General features: G+C 38.4%; 1 protein-coding gene across 1 annotated transcript in view; it reads left to right on the forward strand.

The window, feature by feature from the left end:
• Positions 1 to 22683, forward strand: part of LOC149208000 (DNA topoisomerase, type IA, core) — a 375671-nt gene that overhangs the window by 311422 nt on the left and 41566 nt on the right. Inside the window, exons 11-13 of the mRNA XM_089395900.1 lie at positions 16062 to 16230; positions 16451 to 16579; positions 16718 to 16930. Of these exons, the coding sequence (XP_089252026.1) occupies positions 16062 to 16230; positions 16451 to 16579; positions 16718 to 16930 (511 nt within the window). The remainder of the gene's footprint in view (positions 1 to 16061; positions 16231 to 16450; positions 16580 to 16717; positions 16931 to 22683) is intronic.

Raw genomic sequence — 22683 nt, forward strand, 5'->3', positions numbered from 1 at the left:
TTTTCAGTGAACCTTCTGCGACTTTGATTATCACAATGTATCCAGGTAGGGCTGAAAGGTCCTTCAAACAAGTTTGATAACAACTTCCTAAGCCAAACTGCTTCTCGACAGACCTCACTTGCAACAACATACTCAACTTCAACACTACTTAAAGCAACTGTATCTTGCTTTCTGCTCATCCATGAAACCATGGAAGATCCTGTTATGCTCCTACCATTTGTCACACTACCACCCCAATTTGAATCTGTATATCCTGAAAGTTGGATTTCATTACTAGTGTGCCTGAGGCAGTGGTGTATCGTTCCACGTAAGTACCTTAGGATATGCTTAGCTGCAATCCAATGATCATGTTTTGGCTCCATATGAAATTGACTGAGGACATTTACTTCAAAACAAATGTTCGGTTTGGTATTCACCAGATACATCAAGGACCCAATCAATTTCTTGTAGTAAGTAGGATCTATCGGACTAAACTCTTAACTCCTCAACCTTTTCAAATTTGTAACCATAGGAGTCATCATAGGCTTGCAATCCATCATGTTAAACTTCTGAAGCATCTTGATCACATATTTACCTTGACCAAGATATATCTCTCCTGGATTCTACCATACTTCTAGTCCCAAGTAATAATGCATAATTCCAAGATCCTTCATATCAAATTCGGTTGCTAGCTACCTCTTACATTCTTGAATCCGTCGATCTACACCTGTAACTAGTAGAGCATCCACATATAAGAGTATAATAACTAGCTCCTTTTGGACTACCTTAATATATAGATTTGGATCTGCAGAACTCTTGGTAAAATAAAGTCAGGAGGTATGCATCCATTCTTGCATACCATGCTCTTGGTGCTTGCTTCAAGCCATGTAGAGCCTTCTTCAACCTGTAGACATGAGTTTCCCTCTGATTTATTTCAAATCCCTGAGGCTGCTCAATATAGACATCCTCATCAATGGTCCCATTCAAGAAAGTTGTCTTGACATCCATTTTATGAATGTTCCAACCCATAGAACCAAACAATGAAACAAACGACCTTATTATTGTATACCTAGCTATGGGAGCAAAGGTTTCCTCATAATCAATCGCTTCTTTTTGTGAGAAGCCCCTTGCTACAAACCTTGCTTTGTACTTGTGTATGCTCCCATCTGCAACGTGCTTTATCTTATAAATCCATTTTGAAGTGACTGTCAATTTGTCACTTGGCCTAGGGACAATTTCCCATACATCGTTCATCATTATGGATTGGTATTCTTCCTACATTGCATTCCTCCATTCTTGACGCTTAGCTGTAGCTGCATCCTCATAGGAGGAAGGTTCTACCTCAATCAAGTTTGTTATGTATGTAGCATATCAAGAATTCCTCTTCGATCTCTTACTTTCCCTAGATGTCCCTAATGTTGTATGTCCTTCTGCCTCTTGAAGAGTAGTTTCAACGAAATAGGCCTCTTTCGATTTTCTAGAACAATTGCTTGTTGTATAGGCTCACAAGGACCATCAACATCTTCTTAAGTAGGTCTCGGTTCTTGACCATCATTCTCCCTACAGATATCCTCGAAGATAGGATCTTCTTCTTCATGAGAGTCAACTGGAACATTCTTCGATTTCTTGTAAGCGATGTTTACATCAAAGTTTACATCTCTGCTTACCTTAGTTCGACGATCCTCCTTAATATAGATTTTGTTTGCTTTATATGAAGCACTGCACCCAACAAAGACGCCCCTTAAATTGGTAGGATCTAACTTCTTCCTTTTATCCTTGAGTACATGAATATAAACAGGACACCCAAATACACTAAGATGATCCAAACTTGGCTTCTTTCTTGTAAATGCTTGTTCTAGAGTCATGTTGTTGAGATCTTATGAGGACTTCAGTTCTGCAAGTAAGCAACTGTCATACATGCCTCACCCCACAGTAATTGAGGAATATCTTGATCGTGCAACATAACTTTGACACATTATCTTCAATAGTTCGATTCTTCCTTTCTGCTACATGATTTTGTTCAGGATTATAGGGAACAATGAGCTCCCTCTTGATTCCTGCTTCCTTGCAAAAAGCTATTAATTCTTTGGAGGTGTATTCTCCACCATTATCTGACCTTAGAATTTTTATCTTTCTCTTGGTTAGATTTTCCACTTCATTCTTGAACTCCTAAAACTTTTCGAATACCTCATCCTTGTTCTTGAGAAGGTATAGCCAAGTCTTTCTTAAGTAATCATCAATGAAGGTTACATAATACTGATGCCCACCAAGAGACTTAACTGCCATAGGTCCACATACATTTGAGTGTATGAGATCCAAAATTTCTTTCGATCTGGTTTCACTAATTGCAAATGGTTTCTTTACATTCTTGCCTAGAGAACATCCCTTACATGTTCCTTCATGATCGTCCTTTATTTCGGGGATGCCATTGGCCATTTGACTCATAGATGGCAAAATCTTATAATGAAGGTGCCCATACCATCTATGCCATAGTTATGAAGGAATCACTTCTAAGTGAACTAAGGCTTGAGCTAGAGGTGTACAAAGTCTATACAATGTTCCCTCACGGACCCCAATCACCCTTGCTTCATTAATATTAGAGCCATTATCCCAAACCAAAACCTTTCCATCAACAAAAATAGCTCCATTACCCTTATCCTCTAGACAAGAAATAGAAAGTAGATTTTTCTTTAAAACTGGAGCATATAAGATGTTGTTGAGGTGAATGTTTCCATCTGACTCAAGCTCTAGCGATGTAGACCCAATGCCTTTCACTGGATAGCACTTGTTTTCTCCAAGTTCGATAGAGTGAGATGAGATTCCCTTAGGGTTTGGAGTTGACTGCATTGTGCTGTCAAATGTCTGGAAGCACCACTGTCAATAACCCATACATTCTTGTCCTTGAATGTGCGATATAAAGCGGAGAACAAACTTCCATCTGCTACTTCCTTTGCAAGATTGGAGATGATCTTTGATAGATACCTTTTGATAGATATAGCGAGATTTTCAAAAGTCTTGAAACCCTTCCTCATAACGCTTGTCATAGAGGCAACAAAGATGTGATCTTCAATCTCCTTCTTGCACCTTAGTTCTGATACCATGTTGGAAAATATGGAGACTTGATATTTATTGCTTATTTTCCTTAGCTTGATAATTACTTGTGATGTTATAGGCTCCAAGCCCAAGGCAAAACCCCTCCAAGGGAAAAACTTGGAAAATGCTTCTCTTCTTCTTTAGAATCTGCTTACAAAAGAGACTTCCAAGACCCAAAGGCCCAAGCCAACAAACCCTCCAAGACCCCAGTTAGCCCCTAGCAAGATCTGCTTCATAATAGTATCCATAGCTTCGATATTGCAACCCATCTACTAGAACTTCGGCCCCAACAACAGAATTTTGGCCCTGCAATTTCAGCCACTAGAAACTACCCAGAATTTCATCTGCTTGTAGCTGCCAGCTACAAAAACCCTAGTGAGATAGAGAGAAAGATGATCCTTGACAAACTTCAACTCTTGCTCCTCTTCTTCATCCTCTAGCTACTCTTTTTCTCTTTCACTATTGCAGATCGAACTAGCTTGTGTTGTGTGTCCAAATCAAGTCGAGGTCCCTTCTATTTATTTCCTTTCTTGAGGGTCGAATAACCCTCCCTTAGGTCGACTTGTCCTTGCTCTTGGACCAACTTGGTCTTGGGCTTATCCATGGCTTTTACATGATAAAATAAATATTTTTTTCCATTACAAAGAGTCCAAATGGGACTATGGCACATGACCAATATTATTCTTTATCCTAGAAAGACTTGGAAAGACCTAGAAGACCTAAAGGCGTGAAGAACATGCTTTTGACTCAAACTTGAGTATGAAACCCATACTCCAAAAATAAAATATAATTTCTTTTTCTTTCTTTATAAAAAAACATACAACATCATGATTACAATTACATTATAATGAAGGCCGAACCTAGATACACTATTCAACACATGAAAGGTTGACATGTGATCCAAAATACACTTCGAGACAAAGTCATTATAAGATTTAACTTTACATTGCTTGAAACCCTAAAAAATAGATTGAAATACCACTTGGAGAGGTTTGATTTGCTTCAAGGAGGCACTGGTTTGCCTTAAAGGTCCAACATTCCCTTGTGAGATGGCTTGAGATGACTTGGATGAAAATTTGAGGACTAGAGAGGCATGATGACTTACTTTTCTTGCTTAATGTTTTCTTGAAATGGTCTATGTGACCTCTAATGGCTAGGAAAAGGCGGATGGCTCCTTCATTTGGTCCAAACTTTGCTTGCTTTTGAAATTTAAGGCATGACTTTGCTTCTTTTTGTTAATTTTGGTTTGTTCCATGCTTAAGAGCAATTTACTTCAATTTTCTTGTTAGCCCAATATCAATATCCAGATTAGCAATCACATTAGCATGATAGTAAAATGTAGATAGGACATAAACATAAACTAAACAGTAGAAGACAAGCCAAGACAAGAGGACACAAGATGTGGCATTAGCCAAGGACAAACCCCAATGTGGGGAAACCCTTTATCAAATCTTCTTTAGTCTTCAATAGTTCAACAGAGAGATAGAGATAGAGTACAATGATTTAAAGTCAATACTGACTTGTCAAATAGGAGATCTGACATCAGAGATCTTGACCATGAAGATGACTCAATGAAATTACAGTTCTGACACCAAGGGCTGAAGATTTCTATATAGTAGATGTTAGCCCTAAAACTGCTCCCCTAGTCTCCCAGAGTACTGTGGCTTTCCTTCCACAAGACCCTCCTTCCTTCATTGCATCACTAGCTATATCAAAGCTGCAAATTTGGCCCCCTTTACATGCTCCGAGGACTAGTGTATTTTCTCGAAATACCTGGTCACTAGTTAGGGCACAAACTCCATCTGCTTACAACAGCCTATTAACACCCATCAGACCTCCTATTGACTGCAACTTTCCTTCACACAGTCCCTCCAACTATACGTTGTCCTCTAACCTCCTCCTAGGTTTCAAAACAACCTTTTGATCAGGCATAATAGGTTGCGGTATTGTCTCCCTTGCTAGCTGTTGTCAAACATTGGAATATAAGGCTAGAACCAACCCCTATACTCACCCAACAACCCACTATAGGGACTCAGTCTACCCGCAATGTCTTCTGTGCAATCCGCTGGCCAGGACAGAGATGAACCTTGCCACAAATGCCCTTACAAAGAACCCAGAAGTAGTCTCCTGTAATGTGGCCTTAATGCTGGTTCATTTGCACTTCAAAATAGTCATGAGAATGACCCTAGCGTCCTTCACTTCTTTGTTGAAGTTGCCCTAACCTGCAGCCCTAAAGCAGAGACCCTTTTCCTTGCCTTAAGGCTCCTTCTCTTGTTGCGAATTAGGGCCTCTTATGACTACGGATTAGAGCCTCCTCCTTGCTGCGGATTAGGGCTTCTATGACTGCGGCTAGACCTCCCTTCAATCTGTGGCTAGGTCTCTCCTTTAACTGTGATTAGGGCTCTCCCTTTTCACTGCGTTTAGGACTCCTTCTTGACTGTGTATAGGGTTTGCACTTCACTGTTGTTCAGGCCTCCTCCTTGACTGCGGCTAGGGCTCCTTTAAGACTGCAACTAGGTCTTGCTCATGACCTTTCTTTCCAACACATCCTCTTTGTGAGAGGACAAACCCAAACAAGTGGGGAGAGAAATCAAGAATGATGTGTTCCTCAAATGACTTGAGATCTCCTCTATTTAAATGCAATGTAGGGGTTGAGTTGGGGGTAATTTGCTTGCTGTCCGACCTTGACAAATTGTCAAATAATATAAATAAATTCATGTCTTCATAAATACATGTCGGAATCGGATGATCTTTAGATCAATCCTACACCTCTCGAAGAGAGGAATCCAAGAAAAATATCAGCTACCATAAATAAGGTGACCCGTATGGAGTTTGGCCCTAGTTTCCAATTTTAACACTCCCTCTCAACTAGGGAGAACTCCATCTGCTAATCCATCTGTCAGTCAGTACTATCTCTGCTGAACTTTGAAGAAGAAGAAGTGATCGAGAATGTATCATACCATTCTCTATTGACCCGAAGTCAGTCCCATATAAATAGAGTATCTCATACCACTTTTACTAACCCGAAGTTAGTTCCAATGAAGAGAGTGTGTCATACCACTCTTACTGACCCGAAGTCAGTTCCAATTGATCCCATATCAATATCATTCTAGTTTAGGGAGTATGGTAGTACACGATGTGTCCATCGGTAGTACTATGGTCCCTATCCTCGTTTCCCTACTCATTGGCCAGATGAGAGGTACTTCCCATGAGTCCTAGACTGCATGTGTAGGATGTCTCAGCAAGAGAAGGATGAACCACTCATCCTGCCTACATGTCGCCCTGGGGTATCCCTGGGGAAGGTTGGACCACTCACCCTGTACACAACAAATCACTAGGGGAAGGTTGGACCACTCACCCTATGATTGTGTCTCAACGGGAGAAGGATGAACCACTCATGCCACCATAATAGCAAACCACTAGGGGAAGGCTAAACCACTCACCCTATGGTTGCTCATCGCTCCAAGAAGTACCCCAAGCCCTCCGGAGCTCCCAGAGCTCAATATCCATACCATACTTGACCCTCAGGAGAGGGTCTCTCCATGACTCCTAGTTGTTCTCAGAAAGTCAAGAATTTGACCTTTCCCAGGGGCTTCGTCAGATTGTCGGCGACCTGCTCATCAGTCCCCATGTGATGGAGCCTTATTGCTCCTCGTTGTACCATATCCTGAATAAAGTGGTACCTGATGTCTATGTGCTTGGAGTGATCATGAAATACAAGATTCTCTGAGAATTGGATCGCACTCTGGGTGACGCAAAGGATCATGGTGGTATGCAACACATATCCAAATAGCTCACTAAGGAGCTTCCTCAACCAGACAGCTTCACAAGAGGCCATACTCGCTACTATGTATTCAGCCTCAGTGGCGCTCAAAGCAACCGACTTTTGCTTTTTGCTCATCCAGGATATCGAAGCAGAACCCAAAGAGAAACAACACCTAGAAGTGCTCTTGCGATGCATCAAACTACCTGCCCAATCAACATCTGAATAACAATGCAGCCTCACATCTTCGGCAGTGTATCTCAGTCCATGAGTGATTGTGCCCCGCAGATATCTTATAAGATTCTTGGTGCCAATCCAACGTGAGTGATGAGGCTCAACCATATATTGGCTCAACGTGTTAACTACAAAACATATATCTAGACGAGAGTTCACCAAGAACATCAATGCTCCTATGAGTTGATGATACTCAGAAGCATAACCCAATTCAGGTCCGGCAACACTACCACATAACTTCTTAATGTTAAGCTCCATCGGGGTAGTCACAGGTTGCAGTCCACCATCCCAAATCTTTCCAATATGTTCACAACATATTTTTCTTGAGATAGGAAAATTTCTCATGGCTTTTGCCAGACCTCCATCCCTAGGAAGTAGTGCATCAGTCCTAGGTCCTTCATCTCAAATTCAGAATCCAACTCTCTCTTACGTTTGTGAATGAGAGGGTCTGCACCTGTCAGAAAGAGGTCATCCATATACAACACTAGTATGAGAGCTCTATCATCTTCAACCTTAAAGTAAAGGTTTGGATCAGCTTCACTCCTAGTGAATCTTAGCTTCATTAGATAGCTATCAATCCTCTCATACCAAGCCCGGGGTGCTTGCTTCAAACCATAGAGAGCTTTCTTCAACCTGCATATATGAGATTCCTAGTCATGAACCTCAAACCCCTTGGGTTGTTCCACATATGTGGTCTTGCTATTACTTGTAAGTTTTCCCTCGGTACATCTCAGACATATACCTTCATGCTCTTCTTTGAACTCAGACATCCCTGCCACCATCTGTCTCATATCGGGTAGGGCCTTGTAATGAATATGGGCAAACCTTTGGTGCCATAGTTCAGATTGTAGAGATGTGTCACAAGACATGGTCCCCAATGGACTTCCTGCAACTTGATACAAAGTGCCAACCCTGAACCCAAGAGTAAAAGCATCTTTAAAATTTCTTTTCCAAACACGTACGTTTCCATCGATGAATGCCACTTTGTATCCTTTGTCTTCCATTGCCAAAATGGACACCAGGTTCTTCTTGAGATCAGGTACATATAGAACTTTTTGTAGATGAATCAGTTTACCCTGATTCAATTGAAGGGTAACATTCCCTACACCCTTTACGGGGTAGGTGGCATTGTCTCCAAGAATAATCTCCAAGTTTGTTTCCTTCTCTATCAGATTAGAGAGAGCTTCCTTATATCCGTGAAGTGCCTTGAAGCACCACTATCAATAAGCCAATTTCCCAAAGTGTCCGGAGGAGAGGTAGTGGAGAGGGCCGATATAAGATAATACTCCTTTTGCTTATTGATAACAACATTTGATTGTTCATACCTAGAGTCCCTTGCTTTCTTGGAGGGTTGAAACTTGACCATTTCCTTGATGTCCTGCATTCCTTTTTCCTTTGCCATTGTACCTGTCATTCCTTCGATCATTGTTGTTGAAGTTGCCCCTGGAATGATTGTGGTCATCATCATGTGATGTGTCCCTTCTATTTTGACACTCCCTCGCATAGTGGCCAAACTTATTGCAAACAAAGCACCTGCCCTTTCTTCCACCTTTAGATCCGGGCTTTCCATTGAAATGACCTTTAGACCCTCCATTATTTCTCCTTTTTGCATGAGCTGAGAAAGCAGTGGGGTTACCTCTATTAGAAGGCATTTCTTGCTCCACCATTCTTGTTTCTTCCTTAATGCATCTTGACATCAATTCTTCAAATCCTGGAATTCGATCATTATTGAGAATAGTGGTTCTAAATATATAGCACTCGGGTGGGAGCCCTCCAAGGGTAGTGATAGTAAGTTCCTTGTCAGGAATGAATTCTCGAATCAATAGAAGATCATTCTTGATCTCAGTGATCCTTAAGAAGTAGGATTGAATATCCTCGTCCTTGCCCTTCTTAATATCCTTCAACTTATTTTTGAGGAACAAAACTTGATCTGCATCACTAACTTTAAACAAGCTTACCAGTCTTTCGTAGATCTCCTTGAAGGTACTTAAATCGAAGATGTAGGCCACCAAACGCTTGTCAATGGAATCTCTGATAATCTTCTTCGCTTTGACTTCACCCTTGGTGTACTTGTTCTTTGTAGCAACCAGTGCATTTGATGGAGGCTCATGGATTTTACCCTTCACATAGTCCAACACTTCTTGCTCTTCTAATGTCAGACCAAGAGACATCTTCCATCCATGATAGTCAGAGTTTTCACGGAGATTGTCTTCAATTGGGAAGTGGGATGAGGAACCCATTGACCATTTTGTCCTTTCCAACTGTCTTCGGTGATTACTCTTTCACTCTTGCTTGGGCTTTGTCTTCACCTCAGCTCTGATACCATGTTAATTTTGGTATGTTCTACGCTTAAGAGCAATTTTACTTCAATTTTCTTGTTAGCCCAATATCAATATCCAGATTAGTAATCACATTAGCATGATAGTAAAATGCAGATAGAACATAAACATAAACATAAACAATAGAAGACAAGCCAAGACAAGAGGACACAAGATGTGGCACCATCCAAGGACAAACGCCAATGTGGGGAAACCCTTGATCAAATCTTCTTTAGTCTTCAATAGTTCAGGAGAGAGATAGAGATAGAGTACAATGATTTAAAGTCAACACTGATTTTCCAAATAGGAGCTCTGACATCAGAGATCTTAACCATGAAGATGACTCAATGAAATTACAGTTCTGACACCAAGGGCTGAAGATTTCTATACAGCAGATGTTAGCCCTAAAACTGCTCCACCAATCACCCAGAGTACTGCGGCTTTCCTTCTACAAGAACCTGTGTTTTAGCCTCTCCACAAAGTTTGAGACTAGAGCACCATTCGATGCTACAAAAACTAACATTTTAAGTGCTCCACGTTGGAGATGATTTGGCATGCCTTAGAGAGTGCAATGGACCTTGTCCTTCCTTTGGAGAATGTGGGATGTTGCTTTGGGGAGCACAAATACATCATGAATTGGGAGGTTGCCACAATGAATGACGACAAATGTGCATACATAAGAGAAATGGTCCATGTGAGGAACAAAATTAGGTGCACTAGTACTATTAACAAGATGGATGTTCCACCCTTATATAGTCTGATCACCTTTACGAGGCTAATACAACAATTGTTCATTTAAGCCATGTGTATTAATAGATCCATCTCCATGATACCCAAATACCACCCCAAGACATCACAAAAGCCATCTTTAGTAAATAATAAAAAAATGTTGAAGGGATGTCTGTGAGGAAAAAATGGTTCGCAACAAAAAAATTATTGCAGATGTTAGTTGATACAAAGTTTGGGTCAATAGCGTAAGGCATCATCTTGGCAACGTTGAAAAGGAGCGGATGGAGTTGGGGGAAGGACTAAAGGTGTTAGTTGAGAAAATGAATCAACTAATAGAGAAGGGAAACAAAATTGATAATCTACTTGTAGAATCCGAAGATCAATGGTAAACTGCATTAAGAATGAGGAACAACGACAAGGATGAAACTACTAGGACACTTAACTACCATGGCGAACAAATTAACCAACTAACTAAGAGAGTAGATGCATTAATGGCACAACCCTTAGTTTATCAAAGGTCGACACCAGGTCCACAAAATGCAAGTGAGTGGGACCATCAAGAACCACCTAAGGTAATTTTTTAGGCAGTCAGTATTGTTACCACATAATCTAGAAGGAGTCCCTTAGTCAATGTCCCCTTCTCTTTACGGATTTTCACCAATGGGAGGAGTCTTGGTATGAAGGAAATCACTAGAATGGTGAGATCACTGATAAGGTACAATGTGATTTCCAAAGCCAATTCAAAGGAGAGGCTCAAATAATGGCCTGCTTGCTTCAAAAGCAAGATAAAGGGCTCTCCAAGAAAGGCTAATGGGAGGAAGCCTAGACCTAGGGAAGAAGGATATTAAAAAATAAGGGATACACCTAGATCAAGGATTCCTAGGGGAATAGAAATTCTCAAATAAGCTTTTGAAATAAGTATTTGCTTCAAAGATAGTTATGGCTAGGTTTGAGATACCTAGGTTGTGTCCACACTAGATCTAAGGTTTTAAGGTTTACCATGAAAGAGACACCTCCAAGGAGGACCCTAGGTCAAGCTAGGACAAAGAAAGGGTTAAAATTGATCAAGCCTTGATTGAATGTAACCCTCAACAAGTCTCTCACTATGACGTTAAAGGTTGACTTCCAAAGTCCAAGCTAGGGCGTAGCTCTTCTTACAAATGAACCGTCGAAAACCCGTGAAACTTGGTGAACCTTTAGAGGAGACAACAATGTAGAAATTTGTCCAAGTGCAAGTGTAAAAACATCCCTTTAGAGAAATTCGTATGATACCCTAGCAAGGACATCTATGTGAGAGACCGAAATTTTTGGGAGGAGAAAAAGGGGTTGATTACCAAATTTGCTTGGATTAGTGCCTTGTTCTTGGGCTATGGAGTCTATGTGATTAGAAATCCGACCGAAATTGTCTTCAAGGAGGCTAGAAAATGATGCCCTAGAAAGCACTCTCTAACATTTACCCACCCACGATCTATGGACACCTATTGAAAGAAGACGAGTTCTACTCCACAAGGAACATTCATCTACTTATCAGTAAGTAACATACACAAATTTTCATTCTAACATTCTTTTACAATGATATTCGACAATTAGGGCATGAAAGAACAAGAGCTAGTTGCATAATTTCCACACATTAGACATTATTTCATAAGCAAGAATTCCCCAACAAAATTTACTTACAAAACAACAAGAGATATATCCAATTCCAAGATCAAGAAGATGGCTCCAAGAGAGAATGAAAAATTTCAGCTCCAAAGTTATAGAAATGCATCAAGTGATCTCAAATAGACAACCAAGAAAAGTGTGAAATTCCCTTTTGAGAGAGCTAATCCAAGTCCAAGTGATGATCAATGAATGTGAGTGACTCTCTCATATTTATACAATCCTCTAAGGTACTCAAATGACCTAAATTAGTCTAGTGAGCCTCTAAAATGACTCTAATGTGTGCAATAATAAATCTAGTGGTGACAAGCCCACCAAATAGCTCCAAAGTCAAATGATAAGCCTCTCAAGAGGGCCGAAATAATAGAACAATAGTGCAAATGGGCTGTTGGAAGGCCTACAGAAGTCCTCCATGTGCCAAATCGAAGAGGAACACTGTCATGATGATGACCAAGGGGTTGGCCCCTTTTTTTCCAAGCAAAACATTTTTGGTGCTCCCAAGTGGCTATGGAGGCACAGTAAATGATCTCATGGGTTTCCAACTAGAACAACATGTCGATACTACATTCATGAGGGCTAGAATGATGATACAAGTCCTCCCATGTCTCCCTAGGTGAGACAAAACCCCATCCAGGCCCTGGATCAATTGCCAAGTGTTTAGTTCAAGTATGTAGCCGACTGGGCAATGTGGTCCAAGTGCATCATCATCTTTACATGAGCGGGGAACGAACATGCTAAATGTGGCGCTGAAAGATCCCATGGTGTTGCAATCAATGCTTCGCTGTGGAGGAGACCCATGGCTCTCAATTCTCACCCTACAAGTGCCATCATGACCCTCTGGAGGGCTTGGATCCCATATAGCGAAGCTAAACCTAAGGTGAAGACCCACCTGCAATCCTGTATAAGATCCAATGCGTCTCGTCACCTTTCAGTACAACAATTCATTAGTGCAATTGAGTAAATGAGCTTACAAATCAATGAATCAAGTGGACACTTCATAGTGGCAAGCCCTTCCACAATGGGCTTTAGAATGTATAGGCGTCCCAAGGCTCAAGTGGGTGGTTAATAAAGGTTCCTATTAGGTGGTTTAAACCTCTAGGCGAGTGACAAGTCCATGGTACATCTGTGAAATGACAAGTGTCATGTGAAATAATGGTGGAACGGAGTGGGGTAGCAGGGGAAGGCTTCAAGCCACATGCCATGGTACAAGGGTAGCTGTAATGAGGGAAGCACACACATGGGGGTATAAATGTAGGAGGGAGAAAGCGTGGTGTATGAGTTGCCCCAACCTTTGTTTTTCCATCCTTCTTCATATGGCTTTTGTCTTTTATTGATTTTCTTTCTTTTAAACAGCTCGAGGCTCCAGGGAATGAGAGCATGATGTGTATGATATAGCAGTAGTTAACCCCTTAAGGTTGGGCAGTTCATCGCCCATCAGGGGTTGAGACAATCATGGGTTCCTTAATGATGCAGGGGGCATGGGTTCCTTAATGATGCGGGGGGCACATATAGGGGCCCTAGGAACCAAGGTGATGGCCATGATAAGGGGTAGAGCTCATGTTTGGCTTTTTCCTACGTGCTAATTTTTATCTCCCGACCATCTTTTTCATTTTATGATACATTTCCTGTTGTAAGTGGCCAAATTATGCTTTTAACTTTCTTTTTAGTTGCATCAACCTCTGGGGCATTGACCCAGGCTTGACCCAAAGTGTGGACAAGGGGAGGGGGAGGCTAACTCCTTTTGGACCCAATGGACAAATATAGACCCAGATGGGAAATATGTGAAAAGGGTTTATAATGAGCAGAGGAGGGTGATATGTGGTGTCGGGAAGCGAGACCACTCAACCAAAATCGGGGCTTCCAATGTAGTGCCATTCCTAAAGCTAGTAGCCAATAGAGGAGATCCCACGGGACTAGGATACAAGATTAACCACCAAGTTGGGATAAGGGAACAAGAGTATAGACCAAACCCATTCTTTCCGCCGAATCCCCCCACTAATCCATGTCCAAATGTGCCCATGATAAGTAAGCAAAAATACCCAATTGCATAATGAAAAGCCATACCTTTGGGGTTGGAAGGCCCACCTTCAAACATACAATCATAATAGATGGGCGAGGGTGTATAATGGTTGGCCCAACTGGCAGAGAATGGTGACACATTGAGCTATTGGTGGCTACAAGGGGTTGTTGGCTGTCGACTAAAGACAAATCTAGGAGAAAATTTCTCCTATGGGTATCACCCATTGGTGTTGGGTAACAAGTATCACATAAGAATTCCAGATAGAAATCATCAACAAATTAAGAAGAACTTCATCCTCTGGGCCATCAAAATGAAAGGAAACTTCTGGAGAGAATTTTGCAACCAAATCGGAACATCCCTTAATATGAATTCAACTTACCATCTGCACACAGATGGACAAACAAAAGTTGTAAATAAATGCTTGGAAACTTACCTCGGTTGTTTTGTGATAGCTAAGTAGAACAAGTGGTCCCAATGGTTGTTTTTAACTGAATGGTGGTATAATTCTACCTACCACACATCTACCAAAATGACTCCTAGCCAAGCCTTATATGGTTATGAACCACCAAAATGGAATGAATTTGCACTAATTGATGCTAAGGTCCAAGCAATGAAGAATCAACTTGATGAAGAGCAAAAGATCATCAAAATATTAAAAAAAATTAGGCTATAACTCATAATAGAATGAAACAACAAGCAAAACAACACAGATCAGCAAGAAGGTTCAAAGAAGGCAATTGGGTGTTTGTAAGACTCCAATTTTACAAGCAGTTATCACTTAAACAACAAGGAAAAAAAAATTGGCTCCAAAATTCTATGAGCCTTTTCAAATCAAGAAAAATTACGAAGTAGACTATGGGTTGAAGTTACTGGGCATCTCTCCAACCAATAATGTCTCCCATGTGTCTTGCCTCAAGAAGGTGTTGGGAGAAGCCCAACTTGTTCAAATAGAGATTCCTGACTTCAATGACAAAGGGAGAATTATTTTAGAACCAGAAGGAATAAGGAAAAGCTGTTACATTCCAGAAGCACCAAGAATACCTTGTCAAATGGAAAACCTTCCAGAAGAAGATGCATCATGGGAAATAGAGAATTTTCGCCAACAATACCCCTCATTACCCTTGCTTTGAGGACAAAGCAATTTTAAAGGGGGTGGCAATGTTACAAATAAAATAATAATTAACTAATTAATGTTATAAATAAATTAATAAATAATAAATAATTAGTTAGTAAAGGGTGCATACTGCACGCTCTCACTCATGACCAGTCAATGCTATATAGCACACCATCTAAGTAATGCTATAAACTTGCAGTGTTGAAAATATCGGTATCGGCAAAATATCGGCGAGGGTCCAGAAAATATCTTATCGGCAATATCGGCGAAAATATCGGCAAATATCGGCAAGCATAAAAAATAATTTTTTCAAATTTTTAAATATAGCCGATATTTTGCCGATATTTTCAAAATATCGCGATATTTTGCCGATATTTTCCGATATTTGCCGATATTTTGAAAATATCGCGATATTTTCAAAACAGAAAATATCGCGATATTTTCTCGGCGATATATCGTTTTGCCAAAAATATCGCGATATTTCCGAATATCGCCGATATTATCAACAGTGCTATAAAGCATCAATTCTTATCATATTCAATAATAATAATTATTGTTTGCAAGTATTTCTTTTATTACATCGCCATTAGAGCCATTGATTTGGCTAGTGTGGGTTAATTTTGTAAACCCTAAATTGTTGTCCATACACTGCTGAACATTCACATCTCTGTCACCCTTCATACACCCGTGGCCGCCATTGAACTGTTCCCAGTCCCAACCTTGTCCATGCTGCACTGTTCCCTGTCTATGCCACTGCTGCCTGCCAAAATCTCTGCCGCTGTCAAACTGTCTGTTGCCTCTGCCTGCTAAAATCTCCGCTGCCACAACCAAAACCCCCCTTCAGGTGAAAGAGAAAAGATAATGACCAATAATAATAATTATCTGCAGTATTTCTTTTGTTACACTGCAGTTTAATTTCTCAATGTAACTCATTCTTTTGTTCAGTTCATTCTGGTTAAGTATGTCTGTACTGAATAGTCTTGAATAGATTACCATGTGCATTTAATAGTTTCTGAAACACATATCAATTAGAGTGGCAGGATGGTTTGGAATGAATTCATATTCATAAATATCACAATAGTCTAACTGAAACGTACCTTTTTTAAAGCTGTTTGCCTGAAGCTTGTGAAATCACTTGTTTGGCTTGTACAGAAAAAAGGTAGAATTCTCGGCAGGAGGAGAAAAATTCCATTGCACTGGACAGAGTGTAACATCTCCAGGATTCACAGCTATTATGCCTTGGCTTGCTGTTACTGAGGAGAGTCTACCCCCGTTCTCCAAAGGTGACTCCATACAGATTTCAGAAGTGGAGCTCTACAAGGTACCATTTTCATCCTTTAAATATATAATTTAGTAGATGTGATTGGTGTTCATTGTTTCATGCTAAATTTGGCAGTTTCGACATATGTTAGTTCTATTACTTTCCTTTGCCGAAGTACTGGACTGTCAGGCAATATTTATCATAGATGACCATTTCCATCTCTGTCATAATGAAGAATTAACAGATGTCTTCAGTTCTGACTGGTGCTCTCAACATGCAGGGACTTACTTCACCCCCAGGTTACCTCACCGAGAGTGAGCTAATTTCTCTCATGGAGAAACACGGGATTGGCACAGATGCATCAATTCCAGTCCATATAAATAATATCTGTGAAAGGAATTATGCACAGGTTTTGAAGTTTGTTTACTTTCTTTTTATTTTATTTGATCTGCATCAAGAAAGTTTTAGTAGGGTTGTGGTAATTTTTGTTGTGTTCCTTCAATTTGTATTAAACATTTACCTTCTTATATGAATGGATAAACTTCAGGTACATGCTGGAAGACAGCTTATTCCCACAGTTCTAGGAATCACCTTGATCCGAGGATATCAGTGCATTGATGCAGATCTTTGTTTGCCAGAAATTCGTAGCTTTATAGAACAGCAAATTACCTTGATTGCAAAGGGAGAAGTTGATCATGGCCGTGTGGTGCAACATGCACTACAACAATTTAGTGCCAAATATGCCTATTTTGTTTCACAGGTACCCTTTGTTCATATGTTCTGAAGACAATATCATATATGTGCTGTTGGTTAAAATTGTCTGGTATGTCAGTGACAGCACTGAAAGCGTATTTTTCTTTATGATATATACTTACTCAGGAATTTTGTGGGGGTTTTAATTACCTTAAAAACGATGGCTTGAATTAACAGATGGTTGTACAAACACGTCCATAAGAATTGGTGTGGCAGTGTGATGTGCTGCGGACCTAGAATTATGAGTAACTTTATTAGTACGGATGCCAACGAGTAGAGTGACAGTGGCTGGCCTATATGTTTGATTGAATGATGGTTGGTGTGCTGTTGCGGGGGTTGGATAAAGCAGTCATCACAGATACAGGTTGGAAAAATGTAACGAACAGTGGTTGTAGTGTAGGAGGCAACGTCGGCTGACTTGTGTGAAGTTGCAATGTAGGAGGCAACATCAAACTGACTGGCATGTGGTTGCAGGGAGGCGTCTACAGCAGCAGCTGTAGTGGACTGTTGGAGCCCATTGCGGTGGCTGCCCATTGGCGATTGATGCGGCTGTGCTTTTTTTCTTTCTGCCCTTTTTTTTTATTTTACTTTTTTTAACTGATATATATATATATATATATATATATATATATATATATATAGATATTTGTGACTCCTTTCTCTTGCGTTTTTTTTCTAGAACTTATGTTTTTAAATTCTTTTCTATATATAGAGAGATATTTTTGTATCTTTTGATTTTTTTTTAAACGGCCAATGGCCTGACAGCAGAATGGAAAACCTCCAAGTATTTTTCTGGCTAAAAGCCATAATCAAATGGGAATGAACTTGACAAGGAGTTGATGGCTAAAGGCCAAATCAGACTAGCTCTATGCAGCGGTTGAATGCTTGAGAATCGAACAACTCTAATACCAAATGTTACAAATAAGGTTCGTATTTACAAGTTAAATACTCCAGACCACTTGGAATATGAAGATGTCCATTGAGGATATATATATATATATGAGAATATGATGATGTGATTGTTACAAATGAGGGCCCGCTTATATACCTAGGCAGGTGCCCCTTCATGAATGGTCGTCCTAAGAGACATGTCTCTTATATATATATATATATATAACAAAACTTCTCTTGCTCACAAAATATAGCCATTCTTAAATAGACCTTATATTGAACCTTGTGGTTTATTAATTAGAAATATAGCAGTTATTAATTGAAGTGTATGATATAGTTTAGTGAGTCAACATTACATTATAATTCACTTTATTACTCTAAAGTGAAATTAATAGAAGTTTAGAGTCTATTAGACGTTAAGGTGTAATTAGTAGTTAATTGTTATGAACATAAATGATGTAAAAATAAATAATAAATGATAATCATAATAATATAAATATAATAATAAATTAACTAATGATTAGTTAGTTAATAATGAAAAGGCATGTCTTAGAGACATGCATGTTCATGAAAGGGTACTTACCTGGCTATATATACAGGACCCTCATTTTCATTTGTAATCATCCTATATCAATTCTTTTATACGATATACAACTTATAATTACAATCCTACGATGGATGTCTTTCTCTACAAAGTATTTTAATATTTCTGCTACTTATATGACTTTTGGTCGTTACATTGGTATCAGAGCCACATTTGGCTGATCACTAGGGCTTTGGCCATCAACATATCGTCAACCTTGTTGTCGTCATGATTTAGGTGTTTTGCCAGTCTTCGAGATTCTCCATTCCACTAGATTCGCCGTCAAGTCTTTGGCCAGTAAAAAAAAAAATTATATATAAAAACAAAGAAAAAAAGTACAGATAAAGATAAAAAAAAAAAATTAAAGAAAAATCATATAAAAATATACTATTATATATATATAGTCCGGTGTAAATTTTGAAGGAGAACATTCATATATATAAAAAGGTTCTACATTATTGATAAAAAGTGCATGATAAAGTTAAAAGGGAATCTTTCCAAATATCTTTAAAACTATACGTAAGAGAAGGAAGAGTAGATAATATTATCTTGATTCTTCATTAAGTGGTTTACAAGCTCGTGGTTTTAGCAACCCATGGTAATTGCCCATGGTATTTTCAAGGTAAAAGAAAAACAAAAGGAATACAAAATCTCTTTATGTGAATGGTAAGTTTTACTTTTTACGTGGAGAAAATTAACCGAGTCAAAAGCACATAAGTGGACATATATTTTATATTATACCCCAAAGAGGTGAATAGCCACATTTCACTAGGGTTGTAACTTTTCAAAAATAAAAAAATATATTATAAATAAAAGATATATAAAGAGAAGTATTATATTATAAAGGGGTATTTTAAAGAAAAATTCAAGTCATAAAATTATTGAAAATATATATAAGTACAAAGCGGGTATTATTATAAAAGGTTACTTGAAAGATCCATATATTAAAGTTTATAAAGGGTTAAATCTAGAACTATAAAGAGACATAAGGATAACAAGTTATAACAAAGGAAGAGTACTTTTTAAAAGCATTATAATAAATGTAAGGTGCAGTTTATTTAAATAGTGGAGTTATATTAACTTTTTGTTAAGGTGGGAAGTATATATATATAATTGAGGAAAATAAAAGTAAAAGGGGTGATCATTAAACCCTAAGCTTTTCGACGAACACAAAAGTCCATTTTTGAAGAACATATCAGTATCGCTAACAAAAATAATAGATAAACAAATGGAGCCTAATTCAAAAATGATGAAGGAAGGACGAATTTTCCTATAAAGGTTTTTCAGTTACGGATCACAAAGTAATTACATAAAAAGGAAGTATCCAAGGAAGATAAATTAATATCGCTATCAGCACAAGCAACGATAAAAATTACATCAATGTTAACTTGGCAAATCAACTATTAATTCTAGAGCCAAGCATTGGTGCAAGGAAAAATATTTTTGACCAAAAAGAGTATAACATTAGTGATTTACAAGTGATAGTAGGTCATTATGAGTACATATCTCAATTTCATGTTGTAAAGATGGATATTGACATCATACTCGGTCAACCTTGGTTTAAGAATTTGGGTACATTCATGTTAAACATAGAGAAACAAGTTTTGACATTTCCTTATAAGGGGAAGATGGTCACATTTCAAGACATAACAAGTAAATCAAAATCAATAACATCTTCAGTAGAAGACTTCAAGGATGTCTCAGACTTGATGTTTCAAGATAACAAAAAAAAGAAGCAAAAAGAGCTTGAAGAAGCCATCTGTAGTAAAGACAAAGAAATTTTGCGCCTCAAAGATCACAATGAAAAACTACTCGAACAAGTCAAGAAAGCCAAAGCCACAAAGAAGGAACTCAAGAAGTGTTTATTAGAACAAGAAGAAGAAAATTTACGTTTTAAGAGCCTTAATCAGACATTATTAGAACAAATCAAAAGTTTAAAAGATGATGAAGCTACTAAGAATAAAGTCAACAATTTAGAAAATGATGAACTTGTACGTTTAAGGAATCATAACCAAAATCTGCTCAAACAGATTAAAAAACTTAAGGACGATAAGAAATCATTGACGAATAGGTTCGAAGAAATTGTTGCAAAAGAAGCATCAAAATCGCTAGATGTAGTATTCCAAGTTGGGGAGAAGAAGCAAACATCGATCACACTAATCTCACAGTTTAGGTAAATCCAAATCCTACTGAAGTAAAGACGTACTCAGAGGTTGTCGTTCAAATGACAAACACTCCAAATGAGGATTCAATAATCAATTCAACAACAACAATGCCTGAAGGAAATCTGGAAACTGTCATAAAAACGTTAAAGGAAGTTCAAACAAGAAAAAATCCTTATCTACATATCAATCTACAAATCTATATCACTCATAACATAAACAACAAACTTATGTTATGGAGAATATTGAAGTGAGCTCAATTCAGTGTACTGATAACAATTCGTTACAAAGTTCCAGTGATCAGAAGATTCCACAGAAGGTTAATCTAGGATGGTCTGATCCATTCTCAGTACAACAATTTTATATATCACTCCAAGGATCATATCAACTTGTATCGACAAAGATGACTGTTCCGAGACGAGAAGGCATTCATAGCAGAAAAAGAGATCAAGCAGAAGACATTCGTAGCAGAAAAGAGATCAAGCCCTTTCATCAACAAGCTTTGAGGACAAAGATTTTTGAAGGGGAAAGCAATGTTATGAACATAAGTTATGTAAAAATATATAAAAATAGATAATAAATAATAATAATAAATAATAAGTAAATTAACTAATGATTAGTTAGTTAATAATGAAAAGGCATGTCTTAAAGACATGCTTGTTCGTGAATGGGTACTTACCTGGCTATATATATAGGACCTTCATTCTCATTTGTAATCATCCATCTCAATTCTGTTATACAATTTACAATTACAATCCTATGACGGATGTCTTTTTCTACGAAGTATTTTAATATTTCCGCAACGTATACGACTTTTGGTCGTTACATTAATGAGTTTATTATGAATAGTTGGCTCTCTTAGTGAGGAGTCACATCATAATAGACTCTCTTGTATAAATCGGGGACTAACACCAATGTGCTAGATGTCTATCATATATCAATATATTTTATTAATATTTCCCTTGTGCACATAATGGTGAATTTTCTATCTATCTTATAAACACTGATACATGTCTATTGTAATGGTTGCTCTGGTGAATGAACCCTTGGGTTCGTTCTAAGTGGTATTAGAGCAGGAAATACGTGTTGGAAATATTGAGAGGGGGGTGAATCAAAGCATTAAATAACATTAGCATTAGATCAAATATAAATCGGTATCATAACACCATTCAACAATGCACAACATCAAAGACAGTGCACAAGATATTTTAGGTGGAAACCCTTCAATTGTAGCATGATGGATCTCATTTCTGGAGATGAGGAGCATGTTGAAGAATGTGACTAGTGTTGGTCTTCAAAATTATATTTGAAATGTATTTGTTAAAAGAAAGAAAAAGAAATTTATTATTAAATAAATTGGCTTATTAGAACATGGGTTTTATGCTTGGGTCAATTGTTTTTAGGTCAAAGTATCGATTGAAGACTTCTAGGATTTATATCAAGTGTCATTGTCTATGTCACAATGTAAAGAACCCTTCTTGGGAATTATTTGTCAAGAAAGAAAATTATTTTAATGTAAATTAGGTTAATTAGGCCTCCACCAAGTCAGCCTCATTAGAAGAATTCAATCACCTAAGATGACTATATATAAGTAGCAACTCGACTCATTTAGAGGACATATGTTAATTTTAGGCAACAATGGTATGTTCTATGCTTTAGAGCAATTTTACTTAAATTTCTTTATTAGTCTAATATCAATATCCAGATTAGCAATCACATCAACATGATAGTAAAATGCAGATAGAACATAAACATAAACAGTAGAAGACAAGCCAAGACAAGAGAACACACGATGTGGCACCAGCCAGGGACAAGCCCCAATGTGGAGAAACCCTTGATCAATTCTTTTTATAGTCTTCAATAGTCCACTCTCTTCTGATGCCCTCCTTAGCGCAAAAATCAGTGAAGTCCTTATCGTCATACTCTCCACCATTGTCTGAGAGCAAAACTTTTATTTTCTTCCCAACCAGATTCTCCATCAGAGCCTTGAACGCTTTGAATCGACATAAAACCTCGTTCTTGGTTTTCTGAAAATAAATCCAAGTTTTCCTTGAGTGGTCATCAATGAAGGTAAGGAAGTACTCGGCACCACTAAGAGCTTTAGTGGACATGGGTCTGCAGATA

The sequence above is a fragment of the Pinus tabuliformis genome, chromosome 1_2 (genome assembly GCF_031772625.1).
Source record: "Pinus tabuliformis cultivar Carrire ecotype Pingquan chromosome 1_2, CPIR1, whole genome shotgun sequence".
NCBI lineage: Eukaryota > Viridiplantae > Streptophyta > Pinopsida > Pinales > Pinaceae > Pinus > Pinus tabuliformis.